The 18,520-nt window shown below is 37.3% G+C and overlaps 1 protein-coding gene across 3 annotated transcripts in view; it reads left to right on the top strand.

The window, feature by feature from the left end:
* NLGN4X (neuroligin 4 X-linked) overlaps nt 1-18,520 on the top strand; it is a gene marked incomplete at both ends in the record, with an annotated part of 126,573 nt that overhangs the window by 48,849 nt on the left and 59,204 nt on the right. For all 3 annotated transcript variants that reach the window (XM_082334065.1, XM_082334064.1, XM_082334066.1), the window contains one exon: nt 8-160. In XM_082334065.1, the coding sequence (XP_082190191.1) occupies nt 8-160 (153 nt within the window). The remainder of the gene's footprint in view (nt 1-7; nt 161-18,520) is intronic.

Genomic DNA, 18,520 nt, shown 5'->3' with positions numbered 1-18,520 from the left:
TTTTCAGACATTCATGATCAGAACAGCAAGAAACCCGTTATGGTTTACATCCATGGTGGATCTTACATGGAGGGTACTGGCAACATGATTGATGGCAGCATTCTCGCAAGTTATGGAAATGTCATTGTTGTCACTCTCAATTACAGGCTGGGGGTTTTAGGTAAGTGACTCTTTTCTTCATCACCAATTGCATAGAAATATTTTATTGCGTAATTTATCTACTGATCAATCATAGATCCTTGTGCCAGTTTTGTTTTTAAAACATTCTTGCTGGTGGATAATTTGACTGTATTATATTAATTTTGAATTCTGTTCAATATTTTATGGAAACTGTGCTAGGCTAAATGTTCCCTTCTTTTTGACAGCTTCCTTCACCTTAGACAAAAATGACTGGATATTTATAATTATGTCAGTGCAGGTTTATGTTAAATTTGTCATCATATCATATTTGCTCTTGGTTCAGTGATTTAACAAGTTTTGAGAACTTGTATCTTTTTCTCATTAAAATCTTCTCGATACCATGTAAAAAAAAAGAAGAAAATTAATCAAGAACGAGTACTCTCCAGTTTCAAAACAGTTGGCAATGGTAGGAAGAGGGAAAATGTTACTACTTATCTGTATTTATTATTTTTGCATGCAAATTGTTTTTTAGGGCAGAAGACGTAGAGGTAATACAGATAAAACAGGCTATATACACTGATGGAATTTATATTGCAGGTAATATAGAGTCAAGCAATTTCAAGGAGTGATATAAAATTATCTTCCTAAATATAGGGAACTCCATAATAATGAATTACAATATTGAGAGAAATTAATGCTTCTGTCTTTCAAACAGAACAAGAGCTGCATCTTCTTGACATTATAAATATTCTTCTGTCAGCATTAGATTGAATAACAAAATAACCTTAGATCCATGACAAGAGACCAAAGATCTTTTCTGCCTTCTCTGTGATTCTGACCCCTGGATGTTTGCATGTACGAGGCTTTTCTCCAAATGAATGTTTATTTATTGAAGTTCTACTTTTCCATAGAAAATTAAGCTAAAAATTTGCTCATAATATCAGACATTAGAAATATTTTTAATCTTAATGCAAAAGCATATAGTCTGTATAGAATAGCATATAGACTGCTAGAATGCTCATATTTCCAGCATTTTAGATACACAAGGTAAAATATAGTAATTTTTTGTGTGGCCTTTTTAGAATGGCTTTTACAAAGATTTATAATCTTGTTTTTCTTGGTAGCAAATATGATCTATATTCTTGGCATGTACTATTTTGGAATGCAGGAAACTTCTTTTGCTGAGCTATCTATTAATGTGGTTAATGTGTTTCAACAATGATCTAGCTTATCAGAGTACTGAGAATTTTTTTCTTGTCCCCGATTTTGACTCTTGTTTAAATACAAAAGAGCATTTTTTCTATGTTAGAGACAGATTTAAACACAAAGCCAAGAATATAGAAAGATATTTTGGTATATTTATGCATGCAATCTTGGTACTCAGAAACACACCCAAAAAAGAATAAATAAAAAGAAAGAAAAGGAAAGTAAATATATAAGTGAAGTACTCAAGACTATTAAAAAAAAAAAATTGTTGTTATTGTCAAATAAATTGTATACCCAGGAACCTGGTAATAGTTATTTATCTGTAAAAAAAGTTATTTAATGGATCTCTTCAAAAGTTTTCTCTTGGTTTCTTAAAACTAAAATTGTTGAAGGATACAGATGATTATAAGTAGTTTAAAATGTTTCATTGACCAGCTGCCTCACATCAATCTAAAGGAAAAAATGCAATATTTGCATTGATGAACTCCTATTTTATGTATTTATATTGAAAACAAACAAAAAAGACAAAAAGCTATATTTTTATATTGTGGCATTTAGGAAAAAAGGCACAATACAGAGGCAGTCATATAAGAAACTTAAAAGTAATAACTGTAAGGATTTTAAATGGATTAGGAAAAAATATGGTGTTATATTTGCCATTGAATACTGCTTCTCAACAGTGGCAAATGTAACTTTTGAGACACTACGGAATTTATTTTGTTCTAGAAGGTCTATGTCTGAATTAGAAAAACAGAAGGTATTCAGAATATCCATTTAGCACTTCAAAATCAGAGGAATTGTTGTTGATGAGCATATTTCTGTTTTTTCTTCCGGGGTGAAATGTAAATATGATCCTTAAGAATGCATTAGGTTCTGCCTAGACATTGGAAGATGTTAGGTGAATTAGATGTATTTTTTGCTTACTTCATAAGTAAAAAAAAGAAAGACAAAATAGAAACTTCTTCAGGTAAACAACCATATGGAAAACAAATATGATTATTCATAAAAGTTAAAAAAGTAACATACTTGTTATGAAATACAGTTTGAAGACTGGCAATATTTGTATCAAATTCTTCTAGTCTGGATTATCTTCTTTTTGAAAGATATACTTATTTCTATAAATCTGGTGTGTTTCAGTTGCATTTGATTTGTAAATTTCTACATAAAAGAACACATACAAACCTGACTAATGACAGGGCTGTGTAATTCTATCACTATTATCACGTCTTGTGATGGAGGAATATACATTGACTTGATCACAATGATGAGTTACTGAAGACTCTTTATGTATATAATTTTCTTTCCTCTGGAAAAATGTCACTTGAATGGACCTGAATACAGGATGTTATTATACTTACCATAAATGTTAGTTCTGTTCTTGAGGTATATTAAATTATTTTCCTTGCTGTTAATGACAGCAGTAGCTAGAAAATCTATTAAGACTGCATAGATAATCACGGGATTATATTAGCCAGATAAATCATAGAATCAAAGAATGATTTGGGTTGGAAGGGACCTTCCAAGATCATCCAGTCCAACCCCCTTGCCATGGGCAGGGTCATCTTTCACTACATTAGGTTGCTCAAAGCCCCATCCAACCTGACCTTGAACACTTCCAGGGATGGGGCATCCACAACTTCTGTGGGCAACCTGTTCCAGTGCTTCACCACCCTCATCATAAACAATTTGTTCCTTCTATCCAATCTAAAGCTAGCTTCTTTCAGTTTAAAACTGCTGCCCCTTGTCCTGTCACTACAGGCCTTGGTAAAAAGGCACTCTCCATCTTTCTTATAAGCCCCCTTTAAGTACTGAAAGGCCCCAATAAGGTCTCCTGGGAGCCTTCTCTTCTCCAGGCTGAACAACCCCAACTCAGCCTTTCTTCAAAATAGAGGTGGTCCAGCCTTCTGACCATTTTCATGGCCCTCCTCTGGACCTGCTCTACCAGGTCCATGTATATCTTCTGCTGGGGACCCCAGAGCTGGATGCAGTACTCCAGGTGGGGTCTCACAAGAGTGAAGCAGAGGGGGAGAATCATCTCCCTCTACCTGCTGGCCACGTTTCTTTTTATGCAGCCCAGGGTACAATTGGCTTTCTGGGCTGCAAGTACACATTCCTGGTTTGTGTCCAATTCTTTCATCCACCATCCCCAAGACCTTCTCTGGAGGGCTGCTCTCATCCATTTATCCCTCAGTCTGTATCGATACAAGGGATTGCCCCAACCCATGTGCAGGACCTTGCACTTGGCCTTGTTGAACTGCTCAAGGCTGTCAAGGTCCCTCTGGATGGCATCCTTTCCCTCTAGCACATCAACTGCATTACTCATCTTTGTATTGTCTGCAGACTTGCTGAGAGTGCACTCAATCCCACTACCTATGTCATTAATGAAGATATTAAATAGTATTGTCCCAGTATGGACCCTTGAGGGACACCACTCATTACCGGTTTCCACATGGGCATTGAGATGATGACTGTAACTCTTGAAGCTGTGGCCATCCAGCCAGTTCCTCATCCCCCTAACAGTCCATCCATCAAATCCACATCTCTCCAATTTAGCAGCAAGAATGTTGTGGGGGGCCGTATCAAAGACCTTACAGAAGTCCAGGTAGATGACATCAGTTGCTCTTCCTTTGTCCATTGATGAACCGCTTTGTCGTAGAAAGCCACTAGATTAGTCAGGCATGATTTGCCATTGGTGAAGCCATGTTGCCTATCTCTAATCACCTCCCTGGCTTCCATATGTTTTGACTTGCCTTCCATATGTTTTGATATGCCTTCCAGAAGGATCTGTTCTATGATCTAACTGGGCATGGAGGTGAGGCTGACTGGCTGGTAGTTCCCAGGGTCCTCCTTATTACCCTTTTTAAAGTCACTGGGGACTTCCTCTGACTGCCATGACTTTTCAAATATGATGGAAAGTGGCTTAGTGACTACATCCGCCAATTTCCTCAGGACCCTGGGATGCATCTGGTTGGATCCCATGGACTTTTGTATGTTCAGGTTCCCCAAGTGGTCTCAAGCCTGGTCTTCTCCTACAGTGGGAGGGACTTTGTTCCCCTAATCTCTGTCTTGAGGTTCAGGGACTTGAGAGATGTGGGAAGAGAAATTATCAGTGAAAGCTGAGGGGAAAAAAATTGTTGAGTACCTCAGCCTTCTCCATGCTAGTTTTTACTAGTTTGCCTGTCTTATTTATTGGGGGGATACATCTTTCTTTTCTGAGCAATGTACCCGTAGAAACCCATCTTATCATTCTTCACATTCCTTGCCAAATTCAGCTCCAACTGTGCTTGAGCTTTCCTGATCCCATCCCTACACATCTGAGCAGCATCCCTATGTTCTTCCCAGGATACATGTCCTTGGTTCCACTGCCTGTACATTTCCTTCTTACACTTTAGTTTGACCAGGAGATCCTTACTGAGACAAGCCAGTCTCCTGCCTTCCTTGCCCACTTTCTTACATGTGGGAATTGAGAGCTCTTGCGCTCTCAGATAAATAAACCTTAAAGAGCTGCCAGCTCTGTTCTGCTCCTTTATCCCTGAGGGCAGTTTCCCAGAGGTTCCCATCTACTAATTCCTTAAACACCTGAGAGTTTGCTCTCCTAAAATTCAGGGTCCTGACCCTACTCTTCACCTGGCCCATATCCCTCAAGATTGTGAATTCCACCAGGGCATGATCACTGCAGCCTAGGCTGCCACCAGTCTTGACCTTTCTAATTAGTTCATCTGTATTGGTAAGCAAGAAATCCAGTAATGCTTCTCCTCTGGCCAGGCTGTCTGTCACCTGGATTAAGAAATTATCCCCAATGCACTCCAAGAATCTCCTAGACTGCTTACAGCTTGCTGTGCTACTCTTCCAGCAGATGTCAGGGTGATTGAAGTTCCCCAACAGGATCAGAGTCTGCGAGCATGATGCTTCCTTGTAGTTGAAGTAAGAACGCTTCATGGACATCCTCCCTTTGAGTGGGCAGCCTGTAGTAACCACAAGGTTTCCTTTGTTGGCTTGGCCTCTAATTTTCACCCATAAGCTCTCAACCTGTTCATCGCAGTTTTTCAAAGATGGCTGTGTGTAGTCAATCCATTTTTTAATATAGAGGGCACCCACCCCCCCCATTTATAGTCATTTGTTCACCATATAGTCATCATTTTTTATTATAGTCATTTATTGCAGTGCTCCAGTTGTGTGATTTGTCCCACCATGTTTCAGTGACAGTGATTAGTTTGTAGCTTTCTAGCTGCACGGTGGCTTCCAGCTCCTTTTGTTTGTTACCCATGCTGCGTGCATTTGTATACAGACACTTCAGTAGGGCTAGCGACCATGTCGCCTTTTTAGAGGAAAATACCCTAATTCCTTTGGGGCATTTCATACGTGTTCCCCTGTTGGTTCCTAATGTATCAGCAGCCCTTGGCTCTTCCCTGTTAACCAAAGCTCTATCCCCTTTCCCTGCTAAATCTAGTTTAAAGCTCTCCTTATAACTCTGGCCAGCTTGTTGGCAAAGAGGCTCTTGCCTCACTTGGTCTGATCAATCTCATCAGCTCCCAAGAGACCTGGCTTGTCAAAGGTGGATCTATGATCAAAGAAACTAAAACCTCGAGTATGGCACCAGCTACACAGCCAGGCATTCACCTGTTCAATTTGCCTGAATTCCTGAACTCCCTCCTGTGACTGGGAGGATAGAGGAGAACACCACCTGTACTCCTGATCCTTTTAATATTGCTCTGAGGGGCATAACTTGCCTTGTTGCAGTATCCATAGACCCTGCATGGAACAGTAGGAACAGATGATACTCTGTAGGGTTCATCAGGCTTAGCAGCCTCTCAGAGGTGTCACGAATGTGACCTCCTGGTAGGCAGCAAACTTATCTAAATAAATTGTCTGCATGGCAAATGGGTGCTTTGGGTCTCAGTAGGGAATTTCCAATTCCTAATACTTTACCTGCTTTTCTGGTAGAAGTGGTTCTAATGCAGGTGGGTAGTTGAATCAAGTTTGCATGGTTGGCTTTTCCTGGATCCTGTCTGTTGCTCACATGCTGTTCATTCTCCAGCCCCAGGACATTGTGTCTGTTATGTAGGAGCACTTCAGGGGGTGGGGAAAGATTCTTCTTCTGCCCTGAGCAGAGACAAGGGTCCAGTCTCCTTCATCTTGTGAGTTACTTGTGTGAGACAGCTCAGGGTTGGATTCAGGCTTATCCTTGCACAGCCTTAAGGCAGGGTTGTCACTCAGGCTGGGACAGTGCACAATACCATGTTCTGATCTCCTGCTCACATTCCTGGATACTGCGTTCCCTGTTGAGCTCCTCTGGTAACATAGCTACTTGTCTGAGGAGTTCCTCCGGCTAGGCATACTTGCAGCTATGACAACTACCACTGCCTTCAGCTGCTAGAAGGACTTCCAGATACTGGAGCTCCATGAAACCTAAGGTGTGGACAGCTACTTCAGTCCTTGGGAGGTCAGTTTGGGTAGAGACGTCAGCATAGGCAGGCTGCAGTGCCTATTCAGGTTTCAGCCACAGCCTTGCAGTTGTGATGGGCCGACATCACTTTCTTTCAGCAGGTCACAGTCTTCTTACAGTTCTCAGAAAAAATAGCCCACTTACAAAATGATAATTATTTTGAAAGACGTTGTTCTTCTAATTCTAATTCCAATTCCCTGGAGACCTCAAGCTTCTGGATAGGCTTGCACAGCCATCAGCTAGCTGGGGTGACCATAGGGGCTGCAGCCTAAGCCTGCAGGCGAGCAGAGCAGACAGCAGCCCAATCACTGCAGCTCTTCCCGTGTGCCCTGCCACGCGAACTGCCACACAGTTTGCTGACACCACTCCCAAACAACGCTGTCCCTGTTTTCACAGCCTGTTAGCGGTGTTCCCCGTGGCTGGCATTCCTCAGGGGCTGGTTACATGCAGCTTCCCGCAGTTTGAACTGGTCACAGGGACAGCCGGCACCATCACACTCTCGCCCACCCCTCTCATGAGACATATTTCCTGCTGGCTGGTATCTTCTCCACCAATAGCCCAAGGGTGCTGGGGGCCCAGCAACTCCCTTAGACACCCCTCGGGGATCTCGCAAGCCTTGCACTGCTCTCGGCAGGAGGCAACTGCTACTGCTGTTAGCATCAGCTTTCCGAGGTTTAAACTGTGGGAAAAAAATCCAGTTTGAGATCCTGGGAGCAAATCTATAACAGTGATTACATATGTTTAAGAAAGCCTGGATTTTGGAAATACATCTTCATAGATGAGGGAAAATGAAAATTTTTAGGGACCTCTTAATTACTGACTATACTTCACAGAATTTGACCTCAAGAAATATCTATACAGCCATGGAATATTTGTCAAGGTAATAGAATATAAACTATATGGGTTTCTTTTACTGCCTTATGATATAATATTTTTAATTACGTTTAATGGAATTTGTGATCATCCTATAACTTATGATATGAAAAGACCTTGTTTTAACACACAACATTGCACCCGTTGAATTTTAAAACCAGATTTTAGCAGGCACCATAAAGACAAGGTTTCTCCACCTTTCATAAACGGAATTCTGATTGCCTATTGGCTATAACTGAGATACTAAAACTTCTAGTCTCAAGTTAACCAGAAAGCAGGCATCCTAGACAGAAAAAAGGCTTTACTTGCAGTAACTGTAACACGGTGACCTTCAGGGCTATAAAACATTTTAACTGGATGATAGAGACAAATATCTTCATCTCTCTCTTTTCTTCTTGATTCTGGCTAAAATATAAGCCTTTAGATTGTGCACTGAACAATATTTATCTGTAACTCCAGAATACAGAAGAACTACGTTTCCTCACCGTCTTGGAGGACTGCAGAGCTGCTCTGGAAATAAGTACCTCATATCTCTCTCTGTGTTCAAGTAGCACTATGGCAAAATAGCAGACAGCTGGGCCTAAGACTTTTCAACTTTTTAGTTATCCCTCTCTATCCTTGGAATAAAAATACTTCTGGAATTATTCTTCCTGAGATTTCTAGGCCCCCAAGCATGCATGCAGCAATAATATGGGTTGTTGATGTTATTTAGAAGGCCATATTTTCCCTCTGAGTATAAGTTTACATTTATCAAAATATATTCCCTGGATAGGATCCTTTTTGGACAGTAAAATAGAAAGATTTAGCTTTTCCTTTTACTTACTGTAGTGGGCCCTGTTGAAAGTGGAGTGCTGCAGTGCTGTGTTTAATTTCTTGTGCACTTTAGGGTTTGAGAGGATCCTGCCTCTGCCCAGCTCAGCAGTTTCTGTTCCTACTCATACTTCACCACAGTGACGACTGAAGACACTGCTGGAGCTAGAGGAAATTGCTAACTTGTCCCAGTGCAAGGCAGTGCTCCTGTACCTTGATAAATTCAATACTGTAACACGCAGAAGTACTAAATCCCGCTATGTCCCCACCCCATGCTTTGAACACTGTGTGGGATGATAGTATTTTTTATAAAAAGTTTAAGTTATTCAACAACTGAGTTGAATTTTCAAAATTCCCAAACTATTTAGGGAATTATTTGGAAATAATGGAAATTCAGCAGAATGGGAGGATTAGGTAAAATAGATATCCTAATTCAAAGAATGTTCTAGTATTACAGAAAATGGGATGGTTTGAATGACCTGACTCATTCAGTCTATATACTGCTCAATTCCTCTTCATTGTCTACAGTCCTAGTCTTCATGGATATGCTTTAAGAAGAAATAACATCTTTCCAACCTAGCTATAAACACCGTTTTAGTGCCTTTTTCAGGATTATGTTGGCAGGAAAAATACAGAAGAGGGATATATGATTATTATTGTTTTACAGTGACATGACCTGAATTGTCTGTCTCATGGTGAGCCTGCAATACGCTGAATCCCTGTTTAGCTTGTGTAACCGTAAAAATTAAATCTGACAAATGACCCCCCCAAAAAAAACCAAACACAAAACAATAAAATCAAAGCCCCAAAGCTCCAGCACAATTTTTTTTAATGCAGTTAAATTCAGTCATTGTGTTATAAACTTTGAAGAAAAAAATCTTAAGCAATCTTTAAAAAAGTTATGATATTCGAACATGAACTTGTTCTTGTGTGAGGTATTAAAGGGAAAAGCAGACATGAATTCTAGAATATGAATCAGGCATTTTGGAAGCCAGAGTTAAATGAAACATCTACTGCAGTAAATGAGACGCACTCAGAGTTCAAAATTGTAAAATTGACTTAGCATTTCCAAGACTGCTTGCAATTTAACATTTTATTCCTCTTAGAATTCCAAATCATGCAGATAAGAATAGTCTCTCTCTTATCTATCTACCTTTTTGGCAATAAGCATCCATTTTAAGTACTCTGTCTTAAAAGGCTGTACTTCCTTTTAGTAGAAATTATATCCACATGCAATTATAGCTCCCTATAAATGATCATATTATGCAGTGTAATATAAATCAGAGTTCAGTATACAGGGAGGCTCAGTACTTCCGCAAGTTACTGAGAACCTTAGCTTTCTTTACTTCACTGAGTGCCCGGTTTGCAAATTAAAACATCAATGCACTGAAACAGTGTATGTTGTAAATGAACTGCTTAGGATTTGACTGACCAGTGTAGGTCCCTTCCAACTGAACTATGTTCTGTTCTGTTCTGTTCTGTTCTGTTCTATTCTATTCTATTCTATTCTATTCTATTCTATTCTATTCTATTCAGCAGTAATCAAAGCAAGTAAGTAGTATATGACCTTGCGAGCCAGATTCTTTCATATTGGCAGGGAACAATAGTCTACAATATGTTGAATTTTATCTTCACTAGTGTAATTGTTGTACAGAATGACTCCTTTGTAGGTATTTTAAGTTCAGACATGCAGATTATCTGTTCCCTTTGTGTCTCCAGACACCCCTCCTCTCTCTCCAGTGAATGTGACTCCACTATTACAGGAAACTTAAAGGTGATCTGCTGGTAGAAAAGGCCAGAGGTAGATTAGTACACATGGGAATGACCCAGGAGCTGGAGTGTGCTAAGTAAATCAGAGTTTCATGCTTACACAAGAAAGGAGGTTTGTTTAAGCTCAATTTAGCTTATAGTGACTGTTTGCACTGCTGAAGCCAATGCAAACTTCACTACATTGCCTCACCTACCTCTCTAAGCTTCATGCAGAAGACTTCCTGGCCCATTTTGTCCCCGGCCTGTCTTCTTAGTTGGTCAATAATTGTGTCAGCTAATGTCAGTTGTCGTAGCTGATTTTCTACTTCAATGGAGCGCCTAAATTCCCAGCAATGACACGTAAGTGTTAATTACATTGCTACCAACATGTCTTTGGAGACATCAGAATTCTGCTCTTTGATAATTATTTTTTGTAAATCTTATCTTTTTCTCTTATTTTAAATCTATTGTTAAGTCACAGAAATTCTATTTGTGCAAATGCAGCTGATAAACTCCATCCATATCCCATTGTTTTTGGACTGTCATGTCACTACATCTTCTGTTTCAAACATCAGAAGCAACAAGTACATAAATTACAGTGTCATCAGAAGCTATGTGTACATTCATAGAGTTTCTAACATTAGATACGTTCCTTTCATAGAATGAGTACATGGTACCACTGTGATTGTGTCTGACAATCACAACTGCACTTAATAGCTTGTTCTGCTCTCATATGGCTTACTTTTATTGCATCTGAACTCCCAACAAGCTTAGATAACTTCTGTATAATTCTGTAGTCAGGGGCAAGTATGGACATTCTTGAAATGTGATTGTCAAAACTGTAATTTAGCAAGAACCTTTTGACAGAGAGTTCCTCTTACCTAAATACACCAAAATCTGCTTCCTCCAGGCTTGATGGATTGACCCAGCTGACTAAGTAAAGTATGCTCTCAGAAAATAATTTTTATCATAGCCTATATAGTCAAACAGAACTAAAAGCTACAAGACAATGTAAGAGAAGTAAAAAAGATATGATTTTTAGGTAATTCACTGAGTTTTGGTAATTCACTGTGTAAGCTGATGGTTGTTCATCACTCTGAGCATACTTGCTTTTTTTAAGAACATTTTATGTTAACTAAGATTTATAATATATTATTTTAACAAGTTTGTCCCTACTGTGTGTGAAAGAATTGGAGTTCTGGGGTTTGAAATTATATACTTGTGCTGGTATTTAGGCAATGCAAGAAGAGTGTCCTGATTTGATAAACATCTTCAGAAATTATGAGTAACGGTTACGTATTCTGTCTCTTTTTGAGACAACTTTTTGTATTGCTGTTCAAATATGGATAGAGTACCTGAACTTTAGATGGACAACAGTGAGGACTTCTATATCATTATAATAAATATGTGAAGGAAACCCAATCAAATGTTGATACTTTGAAAAAACAGTCTGATCTCATGCATTAGCTACTTCCAAAGGAAAAATCAAATGCACAAAATGCTGCAAGTATTGATACACGCATGTTATGTGCAGTTCTGAAAATGAGATGAAGTCATTTAGAGTGTTACAAATGAAAAAGCTATTTTTGTAAAACAGTCAGTGAGGTTGCCTGTGCAAATAAACTACAGTGAAAATATTAATCATCCTTGTATAGCAAATATAACTTGTTCAAATCGTTATAACTCATTTGAAACTCTCAAACATTTAGGCACGTTTTTGTGAGGTATATTTTTATGTAACTGAAAGCTTATTTGATAAGATTTCTGAACATGATAAAACGTATATGTATTGGTGAACTGTTGTCACATTGACTGATGGTTAAAATTCTGTTTTCATGATATATTTTAGTATTAAAGGCTTTTTTTTATATATAATCCATGTACATTTTGTGGAGATTCCATACTTAATCAGTTTATACAAAAGACATGTTTTTATAAAATGTAAAGGACATTTTATCTGAATCTTATGTAAAGAAATGTTGAATCTGTATTCCCTATTTTTTCCTTTGATACCTTGAATTCCTAATATCATTACTAATACTCTAAAATATTTATATTAATCAGTGACCTATTGGCACTAAATGTTAACATACTATGAGGTAGTTCTAGTTTACTTAGTTTACATTTCCTAGTATTGCATACATGTGGAAGCACGGCAGTCATCACTTGAACATTTCTGGCAACATCAAGGTAAGTGTGACTCTAGAGTAATTTAAAACAATATTATGAGGTGAAATGTGACTATGAAAATGTGACAATTTTTTCATAACATATATTACTTCAGCTATTAATTCAGTAATTTCTTTTTTTTCCTCTGTAATAACACTGTCAAGTAAGAATTTCCTGCAGAGTGTCATTTACATTTCAAATATGCTTTTAGATGACTTATCTATATTTTTCTGTGAATTCCTAATTCCTTCCTTGAAACTGCATTGTTTTATACTTATTTGGGTGATAATCATTCCATATTAGCAATATGTCTCTTAAAAAAGATTTGAAGAAAAACAAACAAGAACGATTATTTCAGAATTTACAGATAAGCAATAGTGAAAATTTGTACTTTAAAAGTAGCAAATCTTGACCATATTAGTACTGGGTTTTGTTTTTGTTTTTAGACTGGAACTATATTTAAGTGTAGTTTCAATTTGTTAGTACTGAGTGGAGATTTTGCCTGAAAGTTTGCAAGAAGAGATCAAAGTTAGGGTCAAATTCCATCCTCACATATACCTATAAAGTAGGCCGAGTGAATTAAAAACTTGGAGTATAGTTTGGCACCTATTGTTCATTTTTTGTATTTAACTTGTGGATTTTATGTTACTATTACAAAATTCAGAAATTAACTCAATGACAGTGATAACCTGGTATAAACCTGAAAGTATTGCCTTACAGTCATTGTCTTATCGTTGATAAAAGAAGTATAACAAGCTATTGAAATAACCTGAGATTAAGCAACTGTCACTAAAAACGATAGTTGGTAAAAAAAAGAAAGTGATTTTAAAGTTCAAGTGAAGTTCAAATTTCCTTCAACAACTAATACCGTATGTACTGATTCAGGAAAAAACTAACAACTCTTGCTATAAAACCTTCCATTTCATCTTTGTTATTGGCAAATCTGTTTAAGTGTGGAGTTACAGTTGTTCTTCTCACAACTACAGAATTTCAGTATAAATTCTAAGGGGAGAAAAAGAAAGTTACTGATTGCTCATGCTTCCAAGGTTCTGCTGGCCTGCTCTGCAGTCTCTTTCAAAAATCTAATCTTGCGGAAATGAATGACTTAATAAATTATCCAGTTGATTTTTCTTTCATGCTTATCTAAGCCTGTGATGGCCAGAAGGCAGTTGTGCAGGACAATTTGTGGCAGGGACTTAGAACTTATTGACCACACTGTTGTTCTTTTTCTTCCCTATGCAACTAATATTCCTTTTTGCAGGAGTTAATCTGATTAAAGTTTGCAGTTTTGGGAATGCTAAAAGAGGTTGTAAGCCACAACACAGTGCAGACTGGAGTGCATACCATAAGGCATGTAGAGCTGAGCTTGCATTTGAAAGTGACAAGTTGTTCTTAGCAACTTACACGAAAGCCCATTTCCAGCTACATTTTGAAAAGGCTTACTGGCAGCTGTCAAGTTTTTTATTAAGGCTCTTATTGAAATCAGATGCTGCTTAGGTTTGCTTGGTATTTTCATTTGCCTATACCTTCTGAACAATGACAAAACTCTTACAAAAGCATAAATTTTATCCATTTTTTAGCAGTTAAGGAATTATAATGTCCACAAGAGAAATGAAAAAAAATGGTGGAAAGAGACTGTGGGAAATCTGAAACACTTTTGAATCTGTGCAAGAAATCTTTGAGTGGAAAGATGGGACTTCATTGTTTTCTTCTCTTTTTCTTCATATTTTGGAGAACCAAGTCAGTCAGAGCATTGGACTTCCTTTATAATGCTGTTCATATCTATGGGCTAGATCCTGCGGTGGGATAAATCATAAGGACTCTACTGGATATTGCCCATAATGTCCATTTCTCACTTCTTTTTTTCTTTTTAAAATTTGTTACACAATATAATTAAGTTCTCTTGTCAGGCTGGATCTTAAGGATGTCATTCACTGAAATCTGAAGCTTTACACTTGAATTCATGGCAGTCAAAAGAAGGTGAAAGGTTTGAAATATTTTTATACAATAGAACAAGTATAGGGGAAAAGGAAGAGTCCACCTGTAATTTAAAACATTACCAATATGGATGTAAAATATTTTCACAATATTTTTTTAGATTTTTTAGATTCTCAGACTTTAACAACTCTAGAGCATCAGGCTGAAATGCAATGATGATATAATGATAATACATACATTGCTTATATTGTAGCTTACTATAGAAAAAGAACTGTGGATGAAGTTTTAAGTGCATTTAAGTCAACTGAAATGGGATGAGATTTCAATGTATTTAATCACTTTATTTCATAAGAAGCCACCAACATGATAATCTGTGTTCTTAAACAGAGTTTTGTATAGTTTCCTCAAAGGTGTAAATGCATACTTTTAATAGTATTGCAAAGATTCTGGCTGACTAAAAGGAATACATGTTAAATCTTTCATTTTGTATTAAATCCTCCATAATTACAGGGGGTTGCAATATTTTATACAGAAATTAGAAGGAAAAAAATGTAAAGCGTAACTCAATCTAACCATCCCTTGGAAATGAGTCTGATAACGAAAACAGAATGGCAAAAGTGTGTGTGAGGTAGCTGGTAATGTCAGTATGCTGCTCATGAGGAGGCAGGTGAGCATTGTGCAATGGTTTGTAGAGTTAAAGTTGCATGATTGCACCAGCCAGTGAGATATACTTTTGGAAGGACAGCACAAAACAAATGCATTTTTTCCTGAATTATTTCAGTACTACATGTCTTTCCTTGCAATCACAGACTGACTGGCACTGAAGGATCAAAATATGTTTACTGATTTACAATACCCTATCAAGCCCCACCTCTGTTGTACTAGCCACTATATGAACATACAATATACAGAGCTAAAAATATGCTACCTGTGTATTTTTGGGGCTCCCATTTCAGAACAGACAATGATTGTTTTTGCTTTAATAGCTCCAAAAGCCTGTATAAGGTACTGGTATTGAATGAATAAAGCTTTTCCTGGTGATGGATGTTAAGTGCATTCTTCAATAGATATCTGCAGGTAAAGGGTGGCAGCTGAGATAGGCCATCAGTTTTTCATCTTTTCATTTCTGCTTTCTCATTGAAAATGATGACTTCCATTTAGGAAATCAAAATAATGTGTTCTTTTGGCATTCATTAGTGCCAGGTCTCCTGCAATAGCACTGGTTCATTTAGAGCTTACATCGATTAGGAGAACGTATAGCAATGCAAGATGTAATAAAATTACTGCTGGAAAAGTGGGAAGGCTTATAACAGGCAAAAAAACTTTTCAGAATTTTCCATTTTTATTTTTTTTTTCCCATTTCCCATGCCATTTGTGGAATGTATTATGTATTTTGCCTAAAACTAAGTACCCCCTTTGGTATCTGGGAAGAAGTAAAATAAATGCTTGTAGACTTTAGCAGAACTTAAGAGAAGAGAATAAAACCAGAAGGAGCATAGGTTTCTTCATCGATACAATGTTAATTTGCATAAAATCAGATCTTAGACATGTAAAGAAAACCAAAACCAATATCTGTAAGTATGGTCCATAAATTTGTGTTTTCATTTCTGCTAGAAATGTTAAACCAGTGTTTAACATTTACTCAGGTATGTGACTATTTTTTTAAACAATATCATAAGTATGCTTTTTCACATTTCATTTACATTCCATGTATAACAAATAATATCTGATTGTAAATACTTATGCTCTGTGAAAATACTTTTATGTTTGAATAGCAAATAGCTACCTAACTCCCTCATGTTTCTGTTATAATCTCATCCATAACTAATTGAATTTCTATCAAAATGTATTTCAAAACAGTAGAAAACTATCAAATAATACATTGATTGACACAGAGGATTGTCTAGTCCACAATCAGTACCAGATTGAGACTAATTAATCATGACAAAAATGTCATGCCCATATACTTTCAATAGGATTGTGTTTGTCCTAGCAAGACATAATCAGTGAAACTGTTGTTCTGTTGAGAATCTTTTAGGGAGAAATTTTGCTATTAAAGCTTTATGCCTTTGGTACTGATGACTTAGTTATTGTAAACTTTTAGGAGATATGACTGTGAAGCTTCTTAACTTCTGTATCCTTTTCCTTTCACCAAAAAAATATCACCAGAATTCCTGTTTCTTGGACAGAGGGGAAAAAAGCCAAACCCAACCAAACAACCCCCCCCACCACCACGCTCTCTACCTATAATTTTTATTTTACTTTGGGAAATAGGAGCAATCAAACACATATTCTGCCCTATACTCTCAATTGGTTTTCATTAAGGGCTTGGATTAGTCTTTGATAAAAATACAAGCAATTCAATTCTGAATATCCTTGAATAAAGGGTAGCTTACAGATGTTGTCCTCCCAAAATAGAAGAGAGAACAAGCTATGACTCATAACGTCGTAATTTCATCTCTGCTGTTCCCTTGCTCTTGGGTGGAATTGCATGGCTTCATTTGATGACTTCTCAAAGAACCAAAAGATTTCTCTTTTCTTCTAACCTGGCTTACAGGTTGATAAATGGGGCAAACCTGTTTGTTCATAGTAGTAGAGTGATAGGAGGATAATTGCTTTTCTCCATACAACCATACCCAGGATCTCTGAGTGATTATGCAATTTACATCATAAAGTCTCTAGGGAAGGAACCGTCTTTCTGATGGCTGGTTTATCCAATGCAATGGCTGTTCTTGTCTGTGACTGCAGCTCCTAACTGTTAATGGCACAGAAATTTTTAAAGGATGAAGAAAAATGAGCTTCTCTTCTGTTAGAGCTGTGAGAGTATCATCAGTCAGACTGGCACCAACAGATCCATGGCTTTGCTCTCACACCTCATAATGAAGGTACAATAGAGCTCCCAGCTTGCAAACTGCTTGCTCAGAGCTCATGACCGTTTGCATCTGCTTGGTCTCTACGATGCCAGGCTCACCTTTTTTTTTTTTTTTCCAGAAATGGTCTCATCTTCATTTGCAAATGCTAAAAAACTGTTTTTAATGGAAAGACATTTGAATCACTTATCTGGGTGTATGGAAATTTCTGCTGCTTGTCAGAAGTGCAGAGTTTAAATCGCTTGGTTATTTTATCAGGAAAGAAAAACTGGGCTTTTGTGAAAAACCTATGGGCTCTCATTTATTTGATTTTTCCTGTGATTGTAGTCAAGGATCAGCTGAAATGTAAGCTAATTTTACTGACATCTTTATAGTGCCTGCTGAAGCCAATTAGCCATGCCTGTGTCTGATAAGAAAGAATCAAGCCTAGCTAGCCTTCTACTTTTCTATAAGTGTTGCTGATTTCTTTTATCTCTTAGGCCCCTTTATGAAGTTTTTTAGTAAATATCTATCTTCATAAGGGATATTTTTATTACAACTAAATAGTTTGCCCCCCACTCCCTTATGACCTTCATGGAGGATGTGTACATGGACAACATTTATGAGAAAATATTCTAGAGATTTACTTCAAATACAGTCTTCTGAAAGAGAAAATTTATAGACAAGAAAAAAATCCATTGTGCATGCTTGCTAAAATAACACAGAGCTTGAATTATTATTTCTTCTTCATAACTCCATTCAATATATTTATTAACATGTGGGACAAATTTTTCTCACATTCATGATGAAATCCTCCTGCTGTTTAAATCAATAAGACTTTTACCTTTCAATTTAAGGCATTCAGTTTTCACCTTCAGATTGCTTTCCTTAAAAAGGCAACATCCTCTCTTACTGCAGAGAAGGTCTTCCTTTCATTTTAATAACTTGACTCAGTCATTTGCAAAGATAATAACAGGAAGCAAATCACTCAGACAAAGAAGTATCTCTGTCTGGTAATCAGTTACCTGTATAGCTGACTCATCAAGGACAAATTGCCTGCATCTTGGTATCTGTCAAAAGATGGTACCTAAAAGAAGAATATATTAAAATTCCTGTATCTGGAAACATCTTCTATGTCATCTCAATGAGGAATTTTACATTTAGAAACATAAAGAGACAAGTTACCTCAGAAGTTGTAAACTGGTGACATTTTACCCTTTTTACTTTTTTTTATTTTTTTTCTGAAGACAGTACTCGGTGTGCATGACTTTGAAATACCCTGCCTAAGGGAAACTGAATTGATGGTTTAGGAGAATAATATAGAGATACTGCTTTGGAAATTCTAATGAATCATCTATGC

This window comes from Platalea leucorodia, assembly GCF_965183815.1.
Source record: "Platalea leucorodia genome assembly, chromosome: 2".
NCBI classification, from domain to species: domain Eukaryota; kingdom Metazoa; phylum Chordata; class Aves; order Pelecaniformes; family Threskiornithidae; genus Platalea; species Platalea leucorodia.
This window is presented reverse-complemented; position numbering and strand designations above follow the sequence as displayed.